Below are 26980 nucleotides of genomic sequence, written 5' to 3' on the forward strand. Positions count from 1 at the left end.
GGCCATTCACATTGCATTAGCTAGTCTTTTAAAACAACAGGAAGTTGACAGGAAAGGACACATCAGTCTTCCTCACCTGTGCCAGGTCCGCCTCCACCCGCTATGCCTCCCCCTCCTCCCTCTCGCAGCGAGGACAAGCTTCTGGTGCGCGGCAGGTTGCCATGGCTCCCACCGAGCCGCTCGGCCACGTCCAGCGTGTTGCTGCGGCGCCGGTCGCCCTTGCGCTCGCCCAGCAGGCTGGCGCGCAACGAGTTGGAGCGAGCGTGGCCATAGTGGCCGTGCAGGAGGCCCACGCCGCTGCTCAGGTTGAGCTGACCCGTGCTCTTGCGGTTGATCGCAAACTTGGTGCCCAACAGAGGATCGTGGGATGACGGCCTACGGAGAGCAGATAGGGATCAGGCAAGTGATGCAAAATATTTTCACACAAAAGTGTACCAACGTGGAACAAAATATGTTCCGACACAAGTGTGTTTTAAGATAGATGATAGAAATCGAGATCTATTGTGTTAAAAACACAGGATTCTTTTTTATTTTAATTTTTCCAATTTCATATATAGTATATTATATGTATAATTTAGGGGTGTGTGTGTGTTTTGGACATGTGTGGATGTGTGCGATGTGTGTCTTACTGTGCCAGAGCAGTGAGCAGGTCATAGTTCTTCATGGTGTCCGCAAGCGTGTCGATACCAGCCTCCAGAGTCAGTAACAACTCTATGACAAAGCCCTGAGAAAGAGAGAGGGTAAGAGTGATAAGTGATAGAGAAACATGTAGACACAATGTGTGTGTGTGTGTGTGTGTGTGTGTGTGTGTGTGTGTGTGTGTGAGTGAGTGAGAGAGAGATGAGCCTGTCGGGCTAGACTGGCCATAAATGAGAGGCAAATGGAGCCGTGGCCCACTGAGTCTGACCCTTAAATAGACACACTTGGCTGGTGAATCAGAGCAAATGGTCCCCAGTGTCTGGACAGACCTCCATTACAGTAAGCCTTGAATCATCCACATCTTGGGAGAGTGGGGATGTGTGTGTTCAAGCATGTATGGGTGTGTGTGTGTGTGTGTGAGAGAGTGTGAGTGTGAGTGTGTGTGTGTGTGTGTGTGTGTGTGTTCTCCTCCATTGTAGCTTCAACAGTGTCTAACAAGCAGAAGATGAATCTTAGGAGGGTTTCAGTAAACCTGATATGGTGCATGTTCTCTGTGAAGTCTCTCTGCGTGCGTGTATTTGTGTGTGTTTGTGTAACCCTCCCACAAGACGGTGGAGCAAGCTGAGAATGTGTGATCGGCGTGTATGTGTGTGTTTTTCTACCACAGCCTCCACCAGCTGCACTGGCTTGTCAGAGAGGGTGTGTGTGTGTGTGTGTGTGTGTGTGTGTGTGTGTGTGTGTGTGTGTGTGTGTGTGTGTGTGTGTGTGTGGCGCGTGGTACCTGAGCCTCTTCTCCCGGGTCTCCCACCGTCTCCACGAGGCGTGAGAGCACGTCAGAGAGGGTGGCTGCGGTGAGCGGCTGCTTGAGGGCGCGGAAGATCTGGAAGGAGCGTCCGGCGTAGTGGCGGGACGAGCAGGACAGAGCTGTCTGCAGCGCAGCCTCACTCAGCAGCTGCTCCAGCTGGAACCCTGCACACACACAAACACACAAAACAGTTACACACACACACAATAAAAAAACAAACACACACACACACAATAAAAACACAAACAGTTACACACACATGCACTCACACAAAATTACAACACAAACACACAGGCCTGCATGTGTATATGTTCAGAATCACACAAAGTGTGAAAAAAAAAAAAAAAAAAAAAAAAAAAGATCTTTTATTATTGATTTTATTATTGATCTGACTGAACACAACTCTTAGTTTATTACAGGACGTGCAGTCAAAATAGTGCAAAATAGTGACATAATGGTATGTCCACCCTAGTGACCGAGACTGTGTGCTTACCTGCTTGCGTCTGTTTGAACACGTTGACCACGTGCCGCAGGAACACGCTCAGCTGGTCCGCGCTCTTAATATTGGGGTTCTTCGGAGACACATCCTCGTGGTTCCAGAGGGGACCCCGCTTCCTGTGAACCAACCAATCAGGGCAGAGATGGGAGCGTTAGTGACAGGAAGTGGCTTGTGCCTGTACTGTGACTTCAGAGAACACCTCACTCCGTAGATGAACACCAGCCTGGCATGCATGAAATTATGAGTGATTGATACCAACACAGACACTGCAAACTGGAGCACACACACACACACACACACAGAAGGCAACAGTACCGCCATCCGGTCAGACATGGCTGCAGGTACGGAACAAAACAAAAGGGCTTTCAGCAATTACAACAATGAAAGCACAAGCATATCCCATACCCTGGTTAGCCGTCAGTTGCATCAACAACAACACAGACAGGTTAAATCCACTTACAACACAACTCAACTGAATTAACAATTGAATTGAATTGAATTGAATTGAATTGACAACTTAATTGGCAACATTTACAACAGAATCAGAGGCCCGACACCCGACAGGCGTCCGCATCAGGTGACTCCTGTACCTGGAGGTGATGAACTCGATGAGGGCCTTGACCCTTTGGTCCTGTTCGGCGGAGAGGTCCACCTCGTTGAGGGCGGGGGGCAGGTGGGGCAGGGCAGTGCTGCCCAGGCTGATGCTGGAGGAGGTGGAGCTGGAGCTCAGGCCCGAGTCGGTCATGGGGGACGGCTGGTAGTCGGGGACCAGCTCACTCACGCCTGGAGACGCCGGGGAGAGGTCAAGGAGGAAGAGGGTTAGAGCAGGAAGGGATTTAGTAGTACATGTGCATTCACATTTATTCATTTAACGGGCACTTTTATCCAAAGCGACTTACAAAAAGAGAATAACTACAATTCAGAGGAGAAATTAGCTAGGAATTACTACTACATCTGTCAATACTATTACTAGAGAATGAGAAAGTACAAGTCAAAGTGTGGTAGGAGGAGAAAGTGGCAAAAGAAGGTAGAGGGAAGGGAAGTACAAGGTAAGTGTGTATTAGGAGGAAACACACACACACACACACACACACACACACACACACGTGAGGCAATAAACTGCTATTAAATTTCATTGGATGCTACTGCCTATGACTAATACTATTTGAACTGTATACTTTATCCCATACACATACAATGTACTGATGAGTGAAGCAGCAGTAGGCAAACACTGCCCTCTAGTGTTAGCCTCAAATATCACAAACTGAAAACACAACAATGTTGCCGGACTGCTCAGACAAATGAAACACACATCAGTCTTGTGTAAAAAATGATGGTCAGTTTAACAAATTGAATTCATCCATTCCTGCATTCACGTATTCATCCCCAGGACATTTCCAGAGTGGAGTGGACTCTTACCAGTCAGGTTGAACTCCTGCAGGGCCGGTTTGATCGTGAGCACCTTGGGGTCGTTGATCTCGCGGTTGCGGAGCAGAATGGAGGCCAGTGATTGGACGCTACTGTTTGTTCCCTGGACGACCAGCAGGTGGAGTAGTAAGCGCTTGCAGTGCTCATAAACCTCTGGGTGCTGGTGGTCAAAACCTGAAGAGACAACAGAAGGCCAGCAAATGAGTACACTCTCTGTCTCTCTCACACACACACACTACCTGAAAAAATGCAAATGAAAAAAATGCATGCTACTCTCCCCTGGTGCAAGGAGAAGCACTGCCTCACCTATGAATATGGCATGCAGCAGCAGATGGAGATACGCGCCCCACTCCACTTTAACACCATGGTCCACGATGAGGTCCGTCAGCAGAATCACAGCTATGTTACACCTGCAGGGAGAGAGGGATGAGGAGAGGAGAGAGAGAGAGAGAGAAAGACGAGTGATAAGATGGCAAGAAAGAGAAAAAGAGTTTACACAAAATCATGGGCTGGCTTGAAAGCTGAGAGCCTGCCTCACCTCCAGCCACAGATACACACACAGTGCTGGAGTGTGAGTGTGTGTATATATATATATGTGTGTGTGTGTGTTACCTGTGCAGAGACACCCCGGGTGTGTTGGTCTCGGGCAGGTAGTCCACCAGCGGGGACCAGCAGCCTCCCGTTGGGGGGAAGGGCAGTGGCTCCGGCCGGTTGTGGTCCATCACCTTCAGACGCCAGTTGGCATAGACGGGCATGGAGTCACCTGCAGGGGCACAGTCAGCAGGTAAGAGACAGTGTGTTTCGCCCAAACTGGATTACGAATCTGACCACGACTGAATACTGGAACAAGCTGAACTCTGGACTCTGTGTTCCGAGTTTGTTAATGAGCAATATTGATTGTTGAGGGAAACTTCCAAGAACAATGGCAAAGCTATGAAGACCTAAAAAAACAGGATCAGAAACCTCTTTGTTTGCATTTCCAATTCCATTGGTCTCTTTCAATTTGAGTCTGTGTGAAAGTGTGTGTGTGTGTGTGTGTGTGTGAATCTTACTCTTCTCCTCTTCATAGGAGCCTCCTGAGCTGCTGCTGTAGCGAGACTCCAGCCGGTGGTGCTGTCTGTTCAGGTTACTGTTCGAGCCGCTGTAGATGTCCAAGTGGGTGTAACTGCACAGAGAACGCAAACAGTGTCAGTGCACTCAGAACATCACCACAACAATGTGTGTGTGTGTGTGTGTATGTGTGTGTGTGTGTGGACAGAGGAGATATCCACAGATGTAAAAATGCATTTTGTTCTTACTTATCCTCCATGTTGGGATCTTTTATCTTGTCGTGGTGTGGATCTTGTCCTGGCACCATGGTGTTGCTACTAGATGTGGTTCCTGCAAGCAAGCAAGCAAGCACACACACACACACACACACACACAGAGCTCCCATCAGACCCTAAAGACACTACTAGTCAACAAGAGCTGAATAAATAACCTTAGAATTCAATCATGTCTTACTTAACCATATTAATTTAAGACCATATAAAATATGTGAGTTGGAATACCCTAGAGCATTGTGGGAGTTGTAGGCCCGTACCTGAGTTGACAGAGGGGATCTTGTAGCTGGAGGTGATGCGGTAGTAAGGGGGGTTGTCCATGTGTGTGATGGCCGAGCTGACGGGGTCAGTGAGCTCCAGCTCACACATCAGCTCCTCCAGCAACTGCATGGTCTTATCCCGGCCCAGGTACACCACTACACGCTTCACCTGGAGAGCCACGCACACACACACACACACACACACACACACACACACACACACACACACACACACACAGAGGTACAGACAAATTAAAACTGTATACATTACTTAGTTAAATATAATAACACAATTACTTTAACCCCCCCGCAAAAAAACATTAACATCTTTTGAAAGACCAGTAGGTGCCAGTCATGAGAAGCTGCATCCCTAGACAGGTTATTATTGAAAGCTGTGCTGCCTGCTGATTGGATGCTTGTCCTGTCACTCACATAGGGCAGGAGGCTGGGGTCGCTGTTGACCCCGGACATGCTGATGAGGAAGTGCAGGATGATCTTGAGGTTCTTGGGCCAGCTGTCGGCCAGTGTGGTCCACACATTCTCGATCTCAGACCAGGCAAACTCGTCTCCATACTGTAGAGCCAAAGAGAGCACAGGTGCACTTCAGTGAATGAACGTGTGTGTGTGTTTGTATCATACCCAGAGCACCATGTTGTTGAGCACCAAGGATGGTGGCATGTGGTGTAGTGACTGAGTGTGTGTTTAAGTGTGTGTGTGTGTGTGTGTGTGTGTGTGTGTGTGTGTGTCATACCTTGGCGGTAATGAAGTGCGCTGTGTGTGTGTGTGTGTGTGTGTGTGTGTCATACCTTGGCGGTAATGAAGTGTGCTTTAGTGTGAATATGTGTATGTGTGTGTTTGTGTGTGTGTGTGTGTGTGTGTGTGTGTGTGAGTGTAAGTGTGAGAGTCTGTGTGTGTCATACCTTGGTGGTAACAAAGTGTGCTTGAGTGTGAATATGTGTGTGTGTGTGTGTGTCATACCTTGGCGGTAATGAAGTGTGCTTGAGTGTGAATATGTGTGTGTGTGTCATACCTTGGCAGTCATGAACATGAGGTTGTTGAGCACCATGGTGGTGGCATGTGGAGACCCCCAGCCCTCTCCCCTGAGCCAGCGGCGGCTGTTGACCATCATCATCTCCCGCGTCTCATCCCTCGTCCGACGAAGGCTCCTCCTGCCGCCGCACCGACGGCTTGAAGTCCACCAGCTCCACGTTGTTCATCCAGGGCAGCAGGTAGTGCAGCATCACCTGCCGGCCACCAGGGTGCGCTGTCTGGATGCGCTGGCTCACCTCTGCAGCAGGAACAGTCACAGTGTCACAGTGCAGACTTGAGCTGGTCTACGTTACGTGACTCGACAAATGAAAACAGATAAAATAAATGTGTTTATATTTATCTCAATGCTTGTAAAATGCCCTGTATAAAAGTGTAAATAAGTGATGACTGCATGAATGTGCATGCAAGATGAGGACAGATGAAAGCATCAATATGCATGCATGATTAAGACAGATTGTGTTAGTTTGTGTATGACAATGTGAACGTGCTTGGAGGCAGAGTTTGAACTACACTACGGCAATTGGGAGGGGGGCAATGTACATACATCGTAGCTCATGAACTGAAGCACATCACTTGTGTATATTAAGCCAATAACACAACTCAAATGTTGTTGTTTTTAAATGTGCTACACAAATAAATTGACATTGACATAGTAAATAAGGTAGGCTACGTCAACACACACTCACGTATGCACATACATAGAGGATCAATAACCTACAGTGTGCAGTTGCGCTGCCAAGATTTATCACTAAAAGTAGTACCCACTTGGAGGGTAGAGTTGACCTGATAACACAGGCAATGTGAGCTCTGGATAAGATAAGCTCTTAGCTGGAAGTGGGGCAGAGGTGTTGCTGTGCGTCTGTGTGTGTCTGTGTGTGAGTGTGTTGCTGTGTGTATGTGTGTGTGTGTGTGTGTGTGTGTGTGTGTGTTGCTGTGTGTATGTGTGTGAGTGTGTTGCTGTGTGTGTGTGGGCAAGCATGTGAGTAGAGGTGGGGAGTGTGTGTGTGTGTGTGTGTGTGTGTGTGTGTGTGTGTGTGTGTGTGTGTACCTGAGAATAGAGGCAGTGTGAGCTCTGGGTAAGTGCGGGCCAGCTCTTCACTCAGCTGGTAGTAGGACAGTGAGTAGAGGTGGGGGAGTGGAGAGGGCGGAGTCAGGATGCCATCACTCCTCTGGATCTCCAGCTTGTGGGCGTAACGGAACAGCTTGGGCTCCAGGATCTAAACACACACACACTTTAATATACAGTACATTTAATCCCAGCACACACACTTTAATATACAGTACATTTAATCCCAGCACCTTAACACACACTTACAACTGTCAGCAGTCATGCCAGCTTAATATCAGACAAGTTAGGGGTGGGAGATGACGTCTGGGATTTCTCCAGTCTTTTTGTGTTTTCTTGTTGGCTGTGTGTGTGTGTGTGTGTGTGTGTGTGTGTGTGTGAGTAAGTAAGTATGTATTAATATAGCTCATTTTGTCATGCATAGAGTATGTGTATAAGGAGGGATGTCCGTGTGCTTCACCTGGAGCAGTTGCATGGCAACCTCGTAGATCTCTCTGGAGGAATCGGCTGCTTTGAACAGGATCAGATTCAGCAGCACCACAGTGTCAAATTGGTAATCCCTGCAAGACACACACACACAGAGGAATGTTTGATTCAAGTTTGAGAAGGTGGTTAACCCTTAGAACCCGATTGACACAAAGTGCGTCAAAAAACACACCCTTTTTTCTCTGTTACATTGCTCCGGAACTGTTCATCGCAGCGAGATGAAACCTTTATTGCATGACAGAGCAGAAGTGGGGCTTTCCAACGAGACTACACACTTGTCTGTATGATCAACTATGAAAATAACAAAAAAAATCATGAAATCAAATTGAATCACATTTACAGTCTATACTTCTCTGCGTTCACCTGCACACCCATTACTCTCGTTTGAATTACTCGCGAACCCGTGATCGCATCGATATGGCAAGCATATCAGATGAAAGAGGGGGCACAGGGTTATCATTTGATACCAAGTACATCCTTCTAGGTTATAAAACATACGAAGTGACGGCAAAATAATAACTTCATATAGCTGGACTTACCCCACGTTTTTTGTCTGTTCGTGTGGCAAAGCATGTTTATAATACAACGCTATCATGTGTTTCTCTATGGCAAAGCATGTTCATATTCCGGTTTTGAGATCCTAGCATTCCTAGCATTTCCTGCATGCCATCCAATTCAAGGCTCACATTGCATCCCAATTTGTTCAACAAATTAACACTTTTTTGCCTTTACTTTGTTCATGGCAATGCAGTAAAAAGTTGAGAATTATTATGACTGCATACACATAGGCACGCAGGCTAACACGCAACCTCGGGTCAAGTCAGGTCAGATCAGTCCGTGTCACAGATATGGAGCGAAGAAAGGTAATTTTTCATCACTAAATAAAAATAGCATTTATTTCCGTAAATCACACAGCACATATTTCTGTAAATTGCTCAGCCCCAGAGTACCCCTCCAACATGGCAATTATATTCAAGACAGTCTGCCCTACACACACATGAAATGCATGTAGAGCTGTGAGCTTGCTGTGGTGAGATACATGTCGAAATATAAGAATTTTTATAATACACTTTTTATATTTTAATTCTTTAAAAATCAAAATAAAATCAATGCTAGTATTAATACAACATTATATGATGGCAGATCTGGATAGCCTAGACTCTCCTGAAAAAAAACCAATATATAATATGTGTGTGTGGCACAATGACCAGAATAAATACTTATGAATAAAGGTAGTGAAAATGCCCTAAAAACAGCTTAGGGTTCTAAGGGTTAAAGGGGGGGGGGGATACACACACACAGGTGCGCTCTTTACCTGTTATGGTAGACGTTGGCGATGGCCTTGAAGCAGCCGGCGGCAACGCGGCGTGAGCCCGTGTAGCAGCGGTCCACGGCCCAGAACATCAGGTTGCTCTGCTCCGGGTTGAGCTCCAGCAGCAGCATCACTGCCTCACAGCCCAGCTGGTGCACCTGAGCACAGGTGTGTGTGTGTGTGTGGACAGGTGGGGATCAGTACAACAGGACTCTGCATGTTCACAATCTCTCCTCAATGTTAAAGTGATGAATAAGAAAGAGTGGTTGAGGAGGTACCACTCCACACCAACACAACACTGCTAAAAGCTTTTGGGATCTTCAGAACCTAGAGTTCATGAAAGTTTGATCAAAACGGCAGACAATGACACATCGTCCCTGTAAGGTGCTCAAGAACGACCTAGAAGGACCCTGAGAATGGTCATTATTTATGTATCTGTGAAGCTTTTATTATCCTGACATAAATTAATAACCTACAGGATAGACGGAGGTGAATGTCTATGCTGGGCAAAGCTGATGATGAACAGACTGGGATGAACTCAAATGAACTTTTTATGAATCTTTTAAGAGCCTTGGATTGATGAAAAAATGCAACAGACAGACATACATCTAACTCTGGAACTCTTCTCGCCTGTTCTAGGGAACACAACCACACTCACAAGCAGCTATCAGAAGGAGCAATGGTGAGTATTAGGACAGCCACACTGCTAGGCCAGTCACACTGGTGTGTTGTCGCGTGGGCTTTACCTTGCGGTCCTGAGAGTCCAGGATGTTGTCCAGCCACTTGTAGAGGTAGCCATCAGACGACAAGCCCACGTTGTCCGCCACTGGCCCACAGCACAGGACAGCAGACATGGCCTGCCACACACACACACACACACACACAATAATTGAACGAGTTTGCATGTATACCATAAAATACGCAAGATTCTTGAGAGCTTGGAAGTGTGAGAATGTCTCTTTAGGCTTAGACTCAGAAAGGCAGAATCCAAATAAAATGTCCCATTTCGCATCTGTGAGTCTGTTTGAGCTATCTTTATAATTGTGTGTGAGGAAGTCCAAGCACTGTATGTGTCTGTGTACGTATCTTTGTGTGTGGGTGTGTGTGTATGTGTATGTGTGTAGGTGTATGTGTGGGTGTGTGTACCTTTAGGGCGCAGTACTGGTGCCGGTTGATCTGCATGTTGCGGTCGCTGTAGCGGTCCAGTGGCGTGAACATGATGCTGAAGGGTCCGGCCCAGTGGCTGAACAGCATGAAGAGGCTGTGCCGCAGAGACTGCTGGGGAAGATGCTCCTCCTCTGGTGCACTGAGAACACACACACACACACACACACAAAAAGATTAGATTAACAGGGAACAGAGCAGTTCCCTGTCGGGACTTATTTTCCCGATAATGACCGGCGTTCTATACATTGCTGTATCCCGCTTATTATACCACTACTTGCCAAAACAAAAAAATAAACCGCACATGATATGTTTCTTTACATTTATTTGTAACCGTTTCGTCGTGGCTTTTGCTGAGAAACAAATAGTTTGCAACACGCACTGAACTTAAATGAAACATTCTTTAGAACACAACTGATCAACTGTCTGCTTTCACTTTTGTGCAAGAATTGCATGAAGTGACCGGACTACTTGCGGAGTGATATGAAAGACGTGGATCAGAAGCACATTGTGAGGAGCTGTATAATAAATGTGTGTGTGTGTGTGTGTGTGTGTGTGTGTGTGTGTGTGTGTGTGTGTGTGTGTGTGTGTGTGTGTATGTACCTGGCACATTCTGGATGATGTTGGCCACCAGGGCGCTGAAGTGGCAGCGAATGTCCCGCAGCGTGTCCGAGTCCTTGTCGTTCTCTGCCTCCAGGAGCTGCCGTGTCAGGTCCACATACTCCAGCAGCGTCCCGTTCAGAGCGTGTGTCTCCCCATCCAGGCCTCCACTTGCACTGCGCACAACACACACAGAGTTGAGCACATATAAACACACACACACAGATCAGCACATACACACATTAATGCTCATGTGCACACACACACTGTATGCCACAGTACTCCTAGAGTTATATCGTGTTGTGAAGTGAAATTTGAGGTGTGGTGCATGTGAGGGACTCACGTCTGACTGACGACACCAGCATCAGCCAGCAGCTCAAAAATCCGGACCAGCTGGACCCTGAGGATGTCGCGACGCCGGCGTCGTTTCATGTTCTACACACACACACAGAAGCATGTTTCAAATTCTCTACTGCCAGTACAGATAGACACATGCATAAATACATATGAGTGGTGGAGGTGAGAAGAGGTGTGGGGTTCTTATGGGAGTGGTGGAGGTGAGAAGAGGTGTGGGGTTCTTATGAGTGGTAGGTGGTGAGGAGGTGTGTGGGGTTCTTATGATTGGTGGAGGTGAGGGAGGTGTGTGGGGTTCTTATGAGTGGTAGGAGGTGAGGAGGTGTGTGGGGTTCTCACCTCTGGTCTTCTCTCCAGAGCCTCTTTGATGATGGGGTTCAACTCCTCCAGCAGCTCTCTGGAATACCACAACAGCCGCAGCAGTTAACTCCCAGACACACAACATTCACACACACACAATGAATAGTACGCTTTCGCCTACTCACAGATTTACAATTTTACAATCATGTGCCCCTTAGACACTCTACATATTTAATTTCAAACAACATTTTCTATACATTGGATACAAAATGATCCCTTAATGTTGCACTAGTTTAAAGGTGATGTAACAGGGAAGATGTGCTGTGTTGATACTAAAGTGTGAGCACCACCTAGAGTGAGCCAAACCCACCTGAAGGCCACGGGGTTGGTCCTGCCAAGCCCCAGCACGAGTGATTCAGTGATGTCCATGCTCTCCGAGCGCATCATGGGCACCACGTGTTTGAACAGGGAGGAGGGGGACGGAATGCCTATTATCTGTACACACACACACACACACACACACAAAAAACGTTTCAGTGTGAGCAAATCAACTAGAAACCAATATAATTTAGTAAAGAAAAATATAAAGTGGCAATTTGCAATTCACTCAGTATTTGTTTTTTTCAGTATTTGGCTGCTAATGTAATTAAATTGGAATGTGTTAATGTCACATTGTCTGTGCAATTAAAAGACCAACTGTCAAGATTTGTTAAGGTTGTAATAAACCATCTGCTACAGTGCTGTCTGTCTGGTGTTACTGACCACCTCATGTGTCAGGAGACCCATGGAACATGGCCGTCTCCTCGGCCCATCAATTCAAATGGTCATTAAGCTCCATCGGTGAGGCTATAAACTATAAATCACCAGCTCTTCAGCTGCTCATCTGGTGCTACAGGATATTCTACATGTAAGGAGACACCATAGGTGCGTTCAAATTCCTTTAACAGAGACGAGCGTTCACGGCGAACATGTTTGTCTGAACAGATACATCTGAACGATGTTGTGTAAACATTTCATCTCAGTGGTGACTCACTGTCCAACTTCAAGGCAAAAGAAAACCTTTTGCAAACATTCACTAATGTCGTATATGCTACACATGCGCCGTCTGCGGCCCAACTGACCTTGGAGTCATAGCTGTAGCCGCTGTCCGGCGTGGACGCCAGCGTCTCGGGCGGGGAGCAGCGGACTGATCCGGGGGCGGAGGAGGATGAAGAGGAGGAGGAGGAAGAGGAGGAGGTGGCTGAGCTGCAGCACAGGATCAGGTAGTTCCTCCACAGGCCCACGTAGGAGTCACTGCTGCTGCTCAGGCTGTTCACCTTCTTGGCATTGATGGGGCTGCTACCAGGGTGCGAGAAGGGTCAAAGGTCAAAGGTCATAAGGCTAAAACAGTACTGAAGAGGCCAGAGGGGGGAGATGGAGAAAGGGTTGAAACCTAGCATTAGAGCTTAAGGCTTAGATAGAACTCCTGCAGGTGTGGCCATTACAATCAAGCAAATATGCTGAATGACAGGCCAGGAGATGTAGAAGATATAAAGGCAACATTCTTTAGAGAGTGCATGAGTAGGGTAGGATGGGAGGGGACCAGACAGAGGAAAAAAAGGACAAAACTACACACTCTATAGCCTAAAGCCACAAGGCTATTTAAAACTTTAATATAATCACCAAATTATGTGATAATTATATCTATTAATAATGATCACACACCATAAATTATCAACTGTTATCAAAACAAATATGCACAATGGGCAATTACAGCCGTAGAGTCTACTATACTGCTGAGGTAAAGTCTACTAAAGCCTACTCTACTGCTGTGGTAAAGTCTACTCTACTACTGTGGTAAAGTCTACTCTACTGCTGTGGTAAAGTCTACTCTACTGCTGTGGTAAACCTACTCTACTGCTGTGGTAAAGTCTACTCTAGTGCTGGGGTAAAGTCTACTCTAGTGCTGGGGTAAAGTCTATTCTACTGCTGTGGCAGGGGGTCTGCTGCTGTGGTAAAGTCTCTCTACTCTACAGCTGGGGGGGGGGGGGTGGGGGTGTTGTGTAGTGTAGTGGTGCGGGCAGCGGTCACGTACTTGATGTCGACCTGCGGCGAGAGCAGCTGCAGGCGCGTAGAGGCGAAGTGCCAGGCGTAGCCCAGCGCCGTGGGGCAGTGCTTGGGCAGGTTCTCCTGACGCAGGTAGCTGGACAGGCTGATGACCCACGGGTCCTGGCCCTGTGTCACGTGTGCAAACACCCAGATGTGCGAGGGGCTGACCACATCGAACTGGTGGCTGATGGGCGATGAGCTCCACTCGGCCAACGTCTGCAGGTCAATGCCACTGGGGCAGTACAGCAGGTTGGTCTGGGTGGAGACAAGAGTGAAATGAGTGGTCAGCCAAGTTGGAGCCTGGATGAGCTTGATATATGTAGATTTTCTGAATCGGGTAAGTATTGCTACAGTCCATTTGTTTCTCAAGAAACCGTCTCATGCCTCAAGTTGGGTAAAGTGACCATTTACAACATCAGCAGTCTTTTTTGTGAACCTGTAACCCATTAGTGGGTGAGTTGAGTGAGTTGAGTGAGTCTCAGCGACGCAGAGTCGGCGTTAATGTTGGATGGAGTGGTGCAGTATGTGCATATGGACGCATTGTGCTTTGTGTGTGCGCGTCTCACCTGATCAGCCCCTGTGAGGTGGATGAAGCTCTCCAACACTGAGGCACTCAGCCGGTCCATCACATCTATGGCCAACTCCTCATCTCCCTGAGAAATCAACAGCAATCCTTCAATCTCTTCCACATGAGAAACAACGCTGTTAATAGCCGCTAATACTCAATATCAAAGCTCAATCTTATGAGCGCATTCCTGCTACTTGCCAGGTAAAATGACCATTACATACAGTAAGTGGTATGACTGATGCTGGAGTGATACAATTTACTGATCCAGGTGAGGTGGTGTGTGTGTGTTACCTTGGTGATGCCTAGTGCGGTGTGCAGCGCGCGGACTTCTTTCAGGACGTTGACGGCCAGACGGCGCGTGGCGGGGCGGCAGCTACACAGCACCACTAGGGCCAGCCCCTCCACCACGTGCAGCACGCCCAGCTGGGGCGAGCGCTCCAAAGACAGACTCGGCGTCGACACGGACACGGACGTAGGGCCCTGAGAGAGCACACAGCAGGTGAGACCCACACACACACCCCTACACACATTAACATACCCCCACACACAAACACACCTATAAGCGTGCGCGCACATACACACACTATAACATACACCCCCCCATACACACACACATACATTATAACATACATTCTCCACACACACACATTATAACATACAGTACACTCCCCATACACACACACACACACATAATAACATACAGTACACTCCCCATACACACACACACACAGACTCACGGTGGCGTTGGTGTTGGGGTTGGGTGTGGGTGTGGTGCCGCTGCGGTTGCTGGTGTGAACGGCCTGCCGCCACTGGATGATGAGCTGCAGCAGCATCTTGACAGCGTTGTCCAGCAGCGTGGGGTGGACGTCGGTCACTTCACGCACCACGAAGTACACAAAGCCCGACAGCACGTCCTCGCGCCACTCTGGGAAGTCCACCATCAGGGCCTGCAGAGTGGTGAAGGCCAGGCCCCGCAGCTCCTCATCCATGTGGATGGTCAGCCTGGAGGAGCGAGCGAGGGAGAGAGAGAGACAGAGAGAGAGAGACAGAGAGAGAGAGAGAGAGAGACAGAGAGAGAGACAGAGAGACAGACAGACAGAGAGAGAGACAGAGAGAGAGAGAGAGAGAGAGAGAGAGTTAAAAAACAGGGTGGATGAAGCAAGACAAGGGTTTGTAAGGAAAGACAGAGTAAGGCAAAGGTAGAAAGAAGAGATATGTGATCTATGTGATGAGCAAAGCAGAACGAGGGAGAGAGAACGCTGGAGGAAGGTGGGGAGAGAGGGAAAGACACAAGTCGTCCCTTTTCTACAAGGCTCATTCTGCGTTTAAAGGGAAGGGTCACTTACTTGGCCAGCAGCTCAATGAGGTCCGTTCTGCTCATGCCGTCGGGGATGAGACGGGGGATGGCCGCCACGCACGTACGGAACAGATCGATCTTCGGCTTCCTCTCGCCCCTAAGCCAGTGGGCACAGTGCATGTTAGACACATACAATCAACAATAAACAACAACATACTCTACATCCTCAACAGGTACACAACATGCACTCACACGTGCAAACGCAACGCAAATACACTCACGTGATCATGTCCTCGGGCTCCTTGTTGGACATCTGGACGTTGGTCATGCTCATGGAGCGGCCCACCTCTTTGTCCAGGTGTCGCAGGATGTTGTCCAGAGCCTTTCGCACCTGAGGGTAGTACTGCGCCATACCTGCGCGCACACACACACACACACACAAACACTTCTTAATGCATATGCCTACTTCACATCCATGCCAATTTGTGGGAATACTGAAAGGACTGATCTGGATGCCTCCCACTAGCTAAGTCTAACCTCACCCAGGTACAACAGTACGTTTTTGTCAGCTGAAATTGGGATATTAAACCAGGGGCATAACCAAACTCTGTTGGAGACTACGATATAGCTCCATGCGTGTGGTTGGACAAATTATCTTTGCCGGTGTCAGAGAGGGGGGTTGGTTGAGGTGCAGCAGACAGACCGTGAAAGCTGCTGGGTTACTTACCGATGACCATGGCCTCCTCGTCGGTGAGCGTGGTGTTGAGGAAGATCTTCTTGACGCGCAGCGTGTTGCCTGAGGGCAGGATGGCGCCGGTGGTGGGCATGGGCGGCTCGCCATCCTTCTGCTGCAGGCTGTCGGCGATCACCAGGAACGCCCGCAGACCGATGTTCATCCGCTGGATGGAGAACCCAAAGGGAACACATGAGGGAACGCCGAGTTGTGGAGAACCGCTCATCTACACACAACCCCTTACGTGCAACAATGACCAATATCGCTCATACTGAGTGACAATAAAGAACCTCCTTAGCCAGTAAGGCTTTCTAGATAGATCTGAATGTGCGCTCATACTTGTGTGAGTGTGAGTGTGAGCGTGTGTGTGTGTGTGTGTGTGTTGGCATGTGTAATGTGAACGATGCATTCTTCCAGTTTGTGCTGTCTATGCAGTGTGTGTGTTCTGTACCTCTGGGTTGATGGTGAACGTCTTATGGGATTTGCCCACACACAGGAGGTCGTAGATGATCTCTTTCATGGCAAAGTCCAGCCTTTCCTGCACAGACAGAAAACAATCATAGCTCAGTCAAAACTCACTACCAAGAAGTCATACACTAAAGCTTTAACAAGCCTGGTTCATTAAATAATTTTGTAGGCAGGTTGTGTGTGTGTGTTACCTGAGCGATAAACTGGATGATCTTGACAAAGATATTGAGGGGGGTGTCCCGCGGCACCACGCTTCGGGAGCCTTTGGGGAAAAGTGCTGAGGAGGCGAGGCACTGAGGAGAGGAGAGGAGTGGAGGGAGGGAGAGGAGAGAGGAGAGGAGAGGAGGAGAGGAGGGAGAGGAGAGGGGAGAGGAGAGGGAGAGGAGAGGGAGAGGAGAGGAGAGGAGAGGGGGGAGGGAGAGGAGAGGGAGAGGAGAGAGGAGAGAGGAGAGGAGAGGAGAGGGAGGAGAGAGGAGAGGAGAGGAGAGGGAGAGAGGAGAGAGGAGAGGGGAGAGGGGAGAGAGGAGAGGGGAGGAGAGGAGAGGGAGAGAGGAGAGGGGACAGAGGAGGGGAGAGGAGAGAGGAGAGGGCAGAGGGTTAATACCAGTCAGAGACCAGGTGAATGAATGAATGAAAGAAAGAGTAAGAGTGAATGAATGAACACTGTGCTACGGGTGACCTAACTCAATACAGCCAGAGGGACTTCATATGCTGACACAGCATGTTCTGCTACATTAATGGGAGCGGTGATAAATTGTTCCTCCACTGCTTCCAAAACATATTTGCTACTATATCTCAAAAGTGTGTGTGAGTTTGGGAAACACAGTGTGCATGTGCATACAGCGGTGTGTTTGTGTTGACTTCACATCGGAACGGCCAAACAGTTGAAAAAGTACTGTTCGATATCAGCAATTATAGGGGGCATGTGTATTTGGAAGAGACAGTGTTTCTTTCACCCCTGAAACTGTAAAACCGATTGCTGAAACCAAAGTGCTGAAATCTATTGGACTTGTAATGTGGAATAAAATAAAGTATATAAATGTGTGTGTGTGTGAGTGTGTTTCACCTTTGCGTGGTGGTGTTGCTCTCACACTTGATCCTGATGATGTAGACCCACAGCAGCCTGTAGAGCGACTCCAGCGCCACGCGAGACATTTTGGGGTCTTTGTTCTACAGGTGACAAACACACAATCAGCAAAACACCCACACTCGTCTCACAAATCCACCACAATCCCCACTAAAATAAAATCAATCCAAATGAATAAGGGAGCCAATTTGCCAGTATTAAGGAAGTCAATTTGTTGTAAACATGAACCATAAACCAACACGTGGGGCCTAACTAGCTCATAAACTGAATCATCCAAGACATTTAATCATGAATCATTCCTAATATGATGAAGCTGAAATTGGCCCATGAATCACCTTTAAAGAGCTTGCTATGATTCGGTGTCTCGTTTTCAAATAAAGCCCTCACCGAGAGCGTCCCTCATCATCCTGTTACCCATTGTTTCTGAATAAATTGTATTGATCCTGTTACTGGAGGGAGTTATACGTCATCCACAAGCCACACACACAACCTCTGGAATGAATCCCCGATTAACACCCAGGAGCTGACAAGACAATAAGGCTGACTCCGCAATATAACCCCCCCACACACACACACAGTTACGCAATCCAATCCATTCATTCACACTCACTCACGCACACACAAACGGCTCAGCTGACTGCACCAAACTCTACAGAAGGGGAGGGTGTTGTTCCTTCTCTGTTCCATAGGGGGGAGCCATGTGTATGGTTGACTGCGGTAATACGAGCCTGACTGAGGACTGTTTTTTATGCAAGCTTGCAAATTCAAAGTTACCCCAGGCAAAAAAACAGTGGCACAAAAAATAACAATGAACAACAAAAATAGACTGGCTTTTGCATGTTTGTGTGTGGGTCTTTGTGGGAGTGTGCATGCTCACTGAGAGCCCGTACTGTGTGTGTGAGTATTTGTTTTTATTTTGATTTGGGTTTAAGGAGGTGAAGTTTGCCCGTCAGCACTCAGGAAAAGAACACCGCTGCACTAAAGTCGCCGCAAACACAACACTACCTGACACACGTATCCAGAAAGCACAAACATCTCAGGGGCACCGCAATTTGCTGCCTCTGCCTTTATCAGAAGCTACATCTCCCATAATCCTTTCTGGTGCATTAGGACCGATGGTATCAGAGAGGTGTTGGTGGGACTTTGAGTCCTTTTTCCGGTCAGTGGGAATCAAGAAAGGACTGCGTGCACTGCACCTCATACTCCAGGGACAGGGGGGGTGAGGGGTGTTTGAGCTGCATCCAGGTGGCTTTGTGCAGAGTGGCGCCACCTGGCCTCACAGAGAGCATGGTGGAGAACTCACCTGCAGTGTCTCAATCTGCTTCCTGATGCTGTTGTTAGAGGGCATCTGGAGCGAGTGAACAAGTGAGAGGGGAGAGAGAGAGAGAGAGTGGTGGAGAGAACGAAAGGACAACAGGAGGCATGATGGGAGGAGGGATGGAGACATGCAAGTTAGAGAGAAAAAGAACATAGATGTAGCAGAAATAAACAAACAAACACAAACAAAAACAAACCTAAAACGAAATGCTAAACATGCAACGTGGCTGTAAAACAAGCATTCTGTCTTAATGAAGAAGAACACACAAGACTAAACGCTACGGGGCTGTGAGAATGCGGATGAAGATCGTTTGTGCTCGTCACCGCATGTTTTGTAATGGTGCCGTGGCGACTCACAAATCAATCAAATGAGATGGGATGGAATGAGGTGAAAGATGTGCTCTGACTGGCTGAGCCAGGGGAAATCATGCAGGAAGAGGGGCGGGGTTAGCAAAGGGAATGTATGGCGACACGTTGGACCTCATTCACAGACCATGTGAATCCCCTAAACTATGCGCATGGGCGGAGATCACCGTCTCCGTGGACACTTTGGAATTCATTCATTACTTTTTAAACAAAATGGCACATAAATTCTGAATGAATAGCCTCAGCAGGACATGTTGGGTTTTTTATAAAATCATTCACTCTTAAGATGATGCTGACAGATGATGTTCAGAGTACCATACTCATCACTCCAAGCAAACCAGAAAATAACCCTGATGTCGTTCTATTATTATATGTGCACTCGTTCAGAAGTAAATGCACTAAATCAGCCGGAACTCAATTAGATTCATCACTTAGTGATCATTTATCGTGTGCATAGCCAGACACTAGAGTGAAGAGTCTTTTCTCTTCAGCACAGATGGGAGTGAATGAGGTCTGCAGATATACGGTGGGGTACGGGTGGGGCGGGAAAGAGGCGCAGACAGGAAGTGAACAGGATGAAAAGCAGGCTGAAGACACAGAGAGCAGACACAGGAAGGACAGCAGCTGGGGAGACTGGTGCCTTGTTTAAAGACCACAATTCCCATGAACCACCAGTTTTTTTTTTTTTGTGAATCTCGAACCCATCAATCAGAGAGGCAGAGAGGGAGAGTAGAGCTGATTGAGAGGATTTAGATAGATAGAGAGATAGAGAGAGAGATAGATAGATAGATAGATAGATAGATAGATAGATAGATAGATAGATATATACTTTATTGATCCCTAGGGGAAATTCAAGATTTATCCCTAGAGAAAGGAGTCAGGCTGGTTCAGTTCGGACTGGGAGTCAAAAGTCATGGTCTGACTGTGAGCCAGAGCTGAGCCAGCTGCTGGGAGATGAGGAGGACCACAGGGAGACCAGGTGAATCAGCACACAACACGAGAGGAATCACAACGAATCATTCGTTTGTCCGTTCATTCGTTTCAATCAACAGCAGCAGGGAATCGTGAAGGATCATATGAGAATCAGACAGCTACCTATGAATCACTTCTTTGTCAATCACTACTTTACTAATCATCAACGGAGTCGTTTAAGATTAAAAGGAAGATTAAAGCCATGTACAAAGAATCCCACACAACCACTTCTGAATCACTGAATCAGAATCATCACAGGAGAGTCAATCACCAGATCACTACAAGATGAATGATCAAACACAGACAAGCATCTCAGAGAAGATACAAACAGTCATATACAGCATCTTTCTCCTCTTATCTCTCTCTCTCTCTCACACACACAGACACTTTGCGATTAGCTGAGGAAAGGTTGGTGATTGTTTTGGTTTGATTTAGTTTGGTTTGATTGCCTAGCTGGCATGTGGGAGTGAAGAGGGGAAGACGATCAAAGTGCCTTTGGACAGGAAGGCACAGCTTGCACCTCACATCATACAACTTCATCTACAGCCTTCTAAGTTTGATACATCATTTCTCTGTTAACTATCCGACGTGTCTATTTGCTATGCCACTTTTCTGTTAGCTAAACAGCTCGTCTATCAGCTATACACTCTTAAAACAAATGTGTTGTCCCCATCTGGACACAGAGATGTGTTAAAAAACAACATAAGTTGTGTTGTTTTCAACACATTTGTTTTAAGAGTGTACCATGTGTCTATTAGTTATACTATGTGTCTCTTGGCTATACCACTTTTCTATGACTAAATTATTACTATTACTAAAAGAACAAGCAATACCACTGCTTAACTCAACTGGGTATGGCTGTGATGGCTGGTCTTATTGCACAACCAAATATTCTGCCTAATCAGCAGTGACATTCACGTTCATATACTATCAAAATGCACCCTGGTGACAATGATGTCTTTGGTTACCTCTATAACCCATCAACAGCATGGTGTCGCTCAAAGACAAAGTCAGTCAGCAGCACCTGCTTAAAGTGACTGCTATTGTTCATAGCTGATGCTAAAGCTAGTGCCACTTCACTGCGGTGCTGGCTGAGGCGCTGGGGGCAAAGCCAGGCTTTCTGTACCTTGAGGTGAGAGAGGCAGTTCTGGAGGAAGATGTGCCAGTTGTTGAGGAAGAACTGCTTCTGGCTGACACACAGCAGGCACGTCACCAGGGGGTAGAGAGCCTGAAGGGGGGTGGAAGAGAGGGGTTAAAGAGTCAACAGAGCAATAGACACAAGTCCAATTACATCTAAATCTGACACAACCCCCCCACAAACATACATTGCGCATGCACACACATTCATATGCAAGGGGCAGATTACCAGAGAGTGTTTCTTTCTGGAACTAAGGTCAAAGGTTGTCTGGTAGAGCATCTCCACAAAGTTCTTCAGACACGGTACATTCACTTCATTCTTCACCGCCTGGGGACACAAGGAGCGAAGGAGGAGAGAGTGAGAGGAAGAGAGGGAAGAAGGAGAGAGGGAAGAAGGAGAGAGGGAAGAAGGAGAGAGGGAAAAAGGAGAGAGGGAAGAAGGAGAGAGGGAAGGAGGAGAGAGGGAAGAAGAGGGAAAGGGTAAAGAAGACTGAGGACCAAATGGCTGTAAAAACCAACCGGTCAGCATCCCTTTGGTGCCATTAATGTATAATACAGACAATACACAGTATGACCGCTGCATGGTGTTGCCACCTGCCACTCAAAGAAAATAAAACGTTTCCCATGTTCTCTTCATTGCCTACTCTTGCAACTCCTTGTAAACTGCAAATCATGCTTCCCAAGTCATCTACATCCCATCCCTAATGCCTGTAAACTCTTTGCTAGCATAAGCTAAGTCATACATGTTCTCACCTTGGTTACTCAATCTGTGTTTAACAACTCCCGGTAACAATGTACACAATCTGAAATGTCTGAAGTGCTTAAACAACAAGTTCAAGTGTGTGTGTGGTCTTTTGGTCTACTGTTCTCACATCTGTACCAGGCTCCACTGAACATGAAATGCATGGGAGACATTTGTGGAGCATATGTACCACGCAAAAATATAAATAGAACACTGGCCTATTTCTTCAGACTTGTCACTCTCATATCTGGTGTAGCCCGTTTCACTGACTATAGTGGGAGGGAACAGGAGTACAGCACACGCACCACAAACGATTTGCATTCTGTGGTCAGTGAAGCCCGGCCGTTCAGTGCAGACTCTTTCTTCCCATACAGCTCAGCTGTGGTGCGAATGTTTTTACACGGCCCTCTCAAAGTCGAGATTGCAAGTGAAATGTGTCTTACAGTAGCACCTCAGTGGATCTGTGGTGTGTGTGCAGAGAGTATGTGCCAAATGTGAGGATATGTGGCTGGGGTGGTGTGCAGAGTGTGGCCATATGTGAGGATGTGTGGCTCTGTGGTGTGTTTGGAGATTGTGGACGTATGTGAGGACGTGTGGATGTGCAGTGTGTGGAGAGGGTGGCCGTATGAGGCTCAGTGGCACTTACAGCAGCTACAGGGATGAGGATCTCCACAAATAACCCAGCCAAGGCGTGCTTGATATCCTTATCCTTATCCTTAACCTCCAGAAAATACTGGGCACATTCCTAAGGAAACCACACAAAACACAAACAGAGAGAAAGTCATGTAAGATATAAATAGCACAAATGGTCCACACACACACACACACACAATAACAGACAGGTCCACACACACACACACACACACACAATAACAGACAGACACAGATGCACACACACACACACACACCGACAGAAGGCTAGGAAGGAGAGCTGTCAAACAGGTATGGGAGATAAGAGTTGCATTCCCTGGATATCTCAAATCTGTTTTATTCCAGTAGGGAGACAACACGCTCAGCAGACAAACATACAATCTCTGCTTCTTTCAGAGACAGCTGAAAACAGTGTAGTTTACGTATGTTAGCAGACACACACATAAACATAAACGTACACACACACACACAGAGAGGAAAAGGAATTATGAGGACGACCATAAAGCCATGCTCTGATCTCAACACGGCTAATAAACCGCCACAGAATCTGGGCTTGTGAAATGTGGCGTGTATCGAGTGAGGATTTTTACTGCCTGCACTGCACTTAATGAAAAGGCATTGCTCTACACGCCGGTCTTGGCACGGCCCAGACCCTAGCCCACACACACACACACACTGACCTACACACACAAACACACTCTGGCGCAATGATGCAGTACTACACAGTAGCTCACTGGACTTTATGGCCGCTGCTACAAAAGGCAGCTGAGGTGAAGCTGTAGGGGTCTGTCTGCACTAAATGGACTGGTCACACTGGAGCGCTGGTCTCTCCTAAGGTGCCCTGACCAGACCTCAGAGCTTAAGGGTGGGGCACTGCAGGAGTTGCAGTCATTGCTCACAGCAGAGCCCAGGTGGGACTACAGGGCAGCCAATCTATACATTTTAACAGACAGGAGTTAGAGGTCTGGGATTCACACACTTGCACCCGATGAATAACTATGGGGCTTAAAACTCTGATTACATGATCAGGAGAGACCTCAACTAGGTTCCTAAGTTGTAGAATCACTCCTACACACTACGCCTCTACCCCACCAAAACACACACTTTTTTATCAACCCAAGCTCTCTCACACACACACGTAATGCCTCAATGTCCTCCACAAGATGTACAGTACTGTAAACTTGGCCAGTGGGTCCCTTACCTGCATAAACTGGAAGGAGGCTTCAAAGTCCTCCACGGGGTACATCTTGACCCGGAAGAACTTCATGCCCATGATAAGGCTGATGATGCTCTGGCACACGTGAGGAGACTGCTCCTTTTGCCTAAGCTCCTTCAGCTCCGTGATGAACTTCTTCCTCACCGCCTGGAACCTGGGGACACGCACGCACACACATGAGCAAATGCACAAAAAAAAAAAAACACATGCACGCACACAGAAGGAAGAGAACAAACAGAGAGACCACACACATTAACAGTGTTTAGATTCCATGTCAAATCCAGGCACCCCTCTAACACACACACAAACAACACACAACACACACAATGTAACTAGGAAGTCACGAGGAAGGCGAGGAGCAGCAGCAGCAGCCTGCCCAGACATCCAACACCAGCTCCAGCCGTCACCATCAAAGGCAAGCGTAAACACTCCACTTCATTCCTCATTCCTAATCTCTCCCATAATGACCCCGAAATTACCCGGGCTGTACACGGGGCCAAGCACAGTGCCCGTCAGAACCCAACCGAGGCAGCGAACAAACCGATGAGTGGGGAGAAACATTACATCTGCTTAATAGCAGGCTGTAACCAAAGGCAATTAAGTTGCGATCTGCAATCGTTATTATGCTATAACTCACAGGCATTTATCAGCTAACCCAGTGCACTGTGGTGGGAAGTTCTTTCGATGGTGCGAGAAACACTACGAACCGAACCGTGAAGTACATCGAAGTTCAGGACATTTTAAAGACTCCAGCAGCCATGAAGAGGTCAGTGAGAGCAGTATTTCAACTGAGGGTGTCATACGGAGGGGTGGGGTGGTGGTGGGGGGGCGGCCTCTCTTGAGACTCTCTCAAGACAGAGATGCACTTCTCCTATACTATGTATGAGTGAGAGAGAGTGTGTGTGTACACACAACCTTTCATGTTACTGTAACAGTTTCTCCTATGCCCATGCTATCCGATGTTTTCTTTTCTTCACTGGTTCCAATGTTTCAATGTTATTTTACAAGATAATATGCCGTTTTATTGTTTTGCTTTAGCAACACTGTACAAACAATGAACTGAAAGAGGGACGGGGACGGGGACGGGGTGGGTGATAATCCTGCTATCAAAACACAATAGATTGCTCAATACTCATTCACTTAAATAAAGGGCAAGGTTCAAGATCAAGTCTTCAACATCAGCCAGGAAATGCCCGACTCAAGAGCTACTACTTGTTTTAACGTTACATGTGACACAAGAGCAACAGCAAACTGAGCCAACACGTTGATGTGGAAAAAAGAAAAATCTGCAACTAGATTAAATGTTTGTTTAATCTGACGCTTGATTATCCATCTCGTGAAGAAGCAGCTTTTGCACTTGTTTTCTTTGTCTGAACAGGGCCAAGCGTGTCTGCTTTGAAAAGGAGCCAGTGCTTGCGTGTTGCACACGATGCTGTGCCAAAGGGCTAACTTACTTGGACTGTGTGAGAACTCCGATGACCTCGGCGTACAGGTCTGCAATGATGTGCACGTTGACAGTGTTGGGGCCAGAGTTCCTATCAATCAAAGTCAAGGAGAGGAGAGCATGAGACTTGCAAACCTGGAACTGGCAGATGAAATACATAACAGCTAAAGCTTTGACTGGGGAAGCTACCAAGCACCGCTCATCTGCACACTGTGTGTGTGTGTGTGTGGGAAAGAGTGGGGGACACCAAAGGAGGGGTGGTGGGAAACATAAGGGGTATGTGGGTTGCACACAGAGCCTCTATGTGTGTGTGTGTGTGTGTGTGTGTGTATATCTCTGGATGTGCATGTATATTTCCAGATGTGTGTGGTCAGTTGTGTATGCGCATATACATTTAGAATCATTGATGGGTATTTGGTGTGTTTTCAGTCTTTGTGTGCACATGTATTTGTGCATTTATTTATTTTGTTTGTATGCCTTCAAGTGCATCTCTGCATGGTGTGTGTGTGTGTACCAGTCATTGTTGATGTGACAGGATGTCCCGGACGTGCATGTCTGTGTGAGTGTGTGCAAGTCATTGTTGATGTGACGAGATGTACCCGACGTGCGTGTGTGTGTGTGTGTTGTTTATGCCCGTGCTGGAATAAGCCAGTAAAGGTGTCTGTCTGGACTGAATGGAGGGCTTTCTGTGAGCTGACATTAAATGACGCACACTGGCCATAAACGCTCACACACGTTAGCAATAAAACCAGCCTGGCCATAAAACAATGAATGGATCCCTGCTCTGCACTACTGGTGGCTACACCATCTACAGCAGAGCGCGTTTGTGTGTGTGTGTCATCATGCACACCGATTGTGTGCACGTGCATGTCTGGGAGACAAATTAATTGGTGCTATGAGATGATATGTAGTATAATATGTAGTTAAATGAGAATCGTTTGTTGGAAACAGCAGTGGCCAAAAATGGAATACATTGTGTGTGTGTGTGTGTGTGTGTTATCTGTGTGTGTGTGTGTGTGTGTGTGTGTGTGTATGCTTTATCTGTGTGTGTGTGTGTGTGTGTGTAGCTGGCCCAAACTCACCCCTCTCTATGTTTAAAGTGCTTGAATGCCAGGTTCAGAACTTCATGTACTAAAGCATCTGGCACTGGATGCAGAGGAATCTGCAAAGGAGAGAGCAAAACATTTGTAAGTCTCACACACACACACACACACACACACACACACACACACGCACACACACACGCACACACACGTACACACACACGCATACACACACGCACACACACACACACACACACACACACACACACACACACACTCCCAAACGCTCATCTCCATCAATCACACCCTCCCTTCTTTCTATTTCGGATTCCTCCCTTCTCTGCTCCCCGCCATACAAACATCCTGCTCAATTTGTCCCAATGCAATGTTCACTCCCTCTTTTCTATCTAATCCTTCTACCTTTACAACACCCCACCACCACCACTCTCTACCTCTCTCTACATCTCTCTTATTCCTTCTCTTCTTTCCCTCCATTCTTTGCCAAACTAAGCCTCGGTCTGCGGTTGTGCATGTCTGACCCTGGCTCAATTGTTTGGTTAGGTCAT

At 47.4% G+C, this 26980-nt stretch overlaps 1 protein-coding gene across 1 annotated transcript in view; it reads right to left on the reverse strand.

Annotated features, from left to right (window-relative positions):
- Positions 1-26980, reverse strand: part of fryl (furry homolog, like) — an 88743-nt gene that overhangs the window by 28100 nt on the left and 33663 nt on the right. The window contains 42 exon segments of the mRNA XM_048252285.1: positions 77-375; positions 630-724; positions 1421-1608; positions 1938-2059; positions 2534-2726; positions 3363-3545; positions 3678-3781; positions 3984-4134; positions 4424-4536; positions 4670-4751; positions 4954-5122; positions 5386-5526; positions 5984-6091; positions 6093-6241; positions 7052-7220; positions 7530-7629; positions 8871-9025; positions 9614-9724; positions 10014-10147; positions 10150-10173; positions 10635-10807; positions 10975-11066; positions 11325-11382; positions 11656-11780; positions 12407-12623; positions 13360-13628; positions 13940-14026; positions 14233-14421; positions 14679-14943; positions 15288-15395; positions 15520-15652; positions 15966-16137; positions 16423-16509; positions 16631-16732; positions 17426-17432; positions 17506-17609; positions 21308-21409; positions 21548-21646; positions 22707-22805; positions 23913-24081; positions 25382-25462; positions 26454-26533. Of these exon segments, the coding sequence (XP_048108242.1) occupies positions 77-375; positions 630-724; positions 1421-1608; positions 1938-2059; positions 2534-2726; positions 3363-3545; positions 3678-3781; positions 3984-4134; positions 4424-4536; positions 4670-4751; positions 4954-5122; positions 5386-5526; positions 5984-6091; positions 6093-6241; positions 7052-7220; positions 7530-7629; positions 8871-9025; positions 9614-9724; positions 10014-10147; positions 10150-10173; positions 10635-10807; positions 10975-11066; positions 11325-11382; positions 11656-11780; positions 12407-12623; positions 13360-13628; positions 13940-14026; positions 14233-14421; positions 14679-14943; positions 15288-15395; positions 15520-15652; positions 15966-16137; positions 16423-16509; positions 16631-16732; positions 17426-17432; positions 17506-17609; positions 21308-21409; positions 21548-21646; positions 22707-22805; positions 23913-24081; positions 25382-25462; positions 26454-26533 (5608 nt within the window).

This window comes from Alosa alosa, chromosome 9, assembly GCF_017589495.1.
Source record: "Alosa alosa isolate M-15738 ecotype Scorff River chromosome 9, AALO_Geno_1.1, whole genome shotgun sequence".
NCBI lineage: Eukaryota > Metazoa > Chordata > Actinopteri > Clupeiformes > Clupeidae > Alosa > Alosa alosa.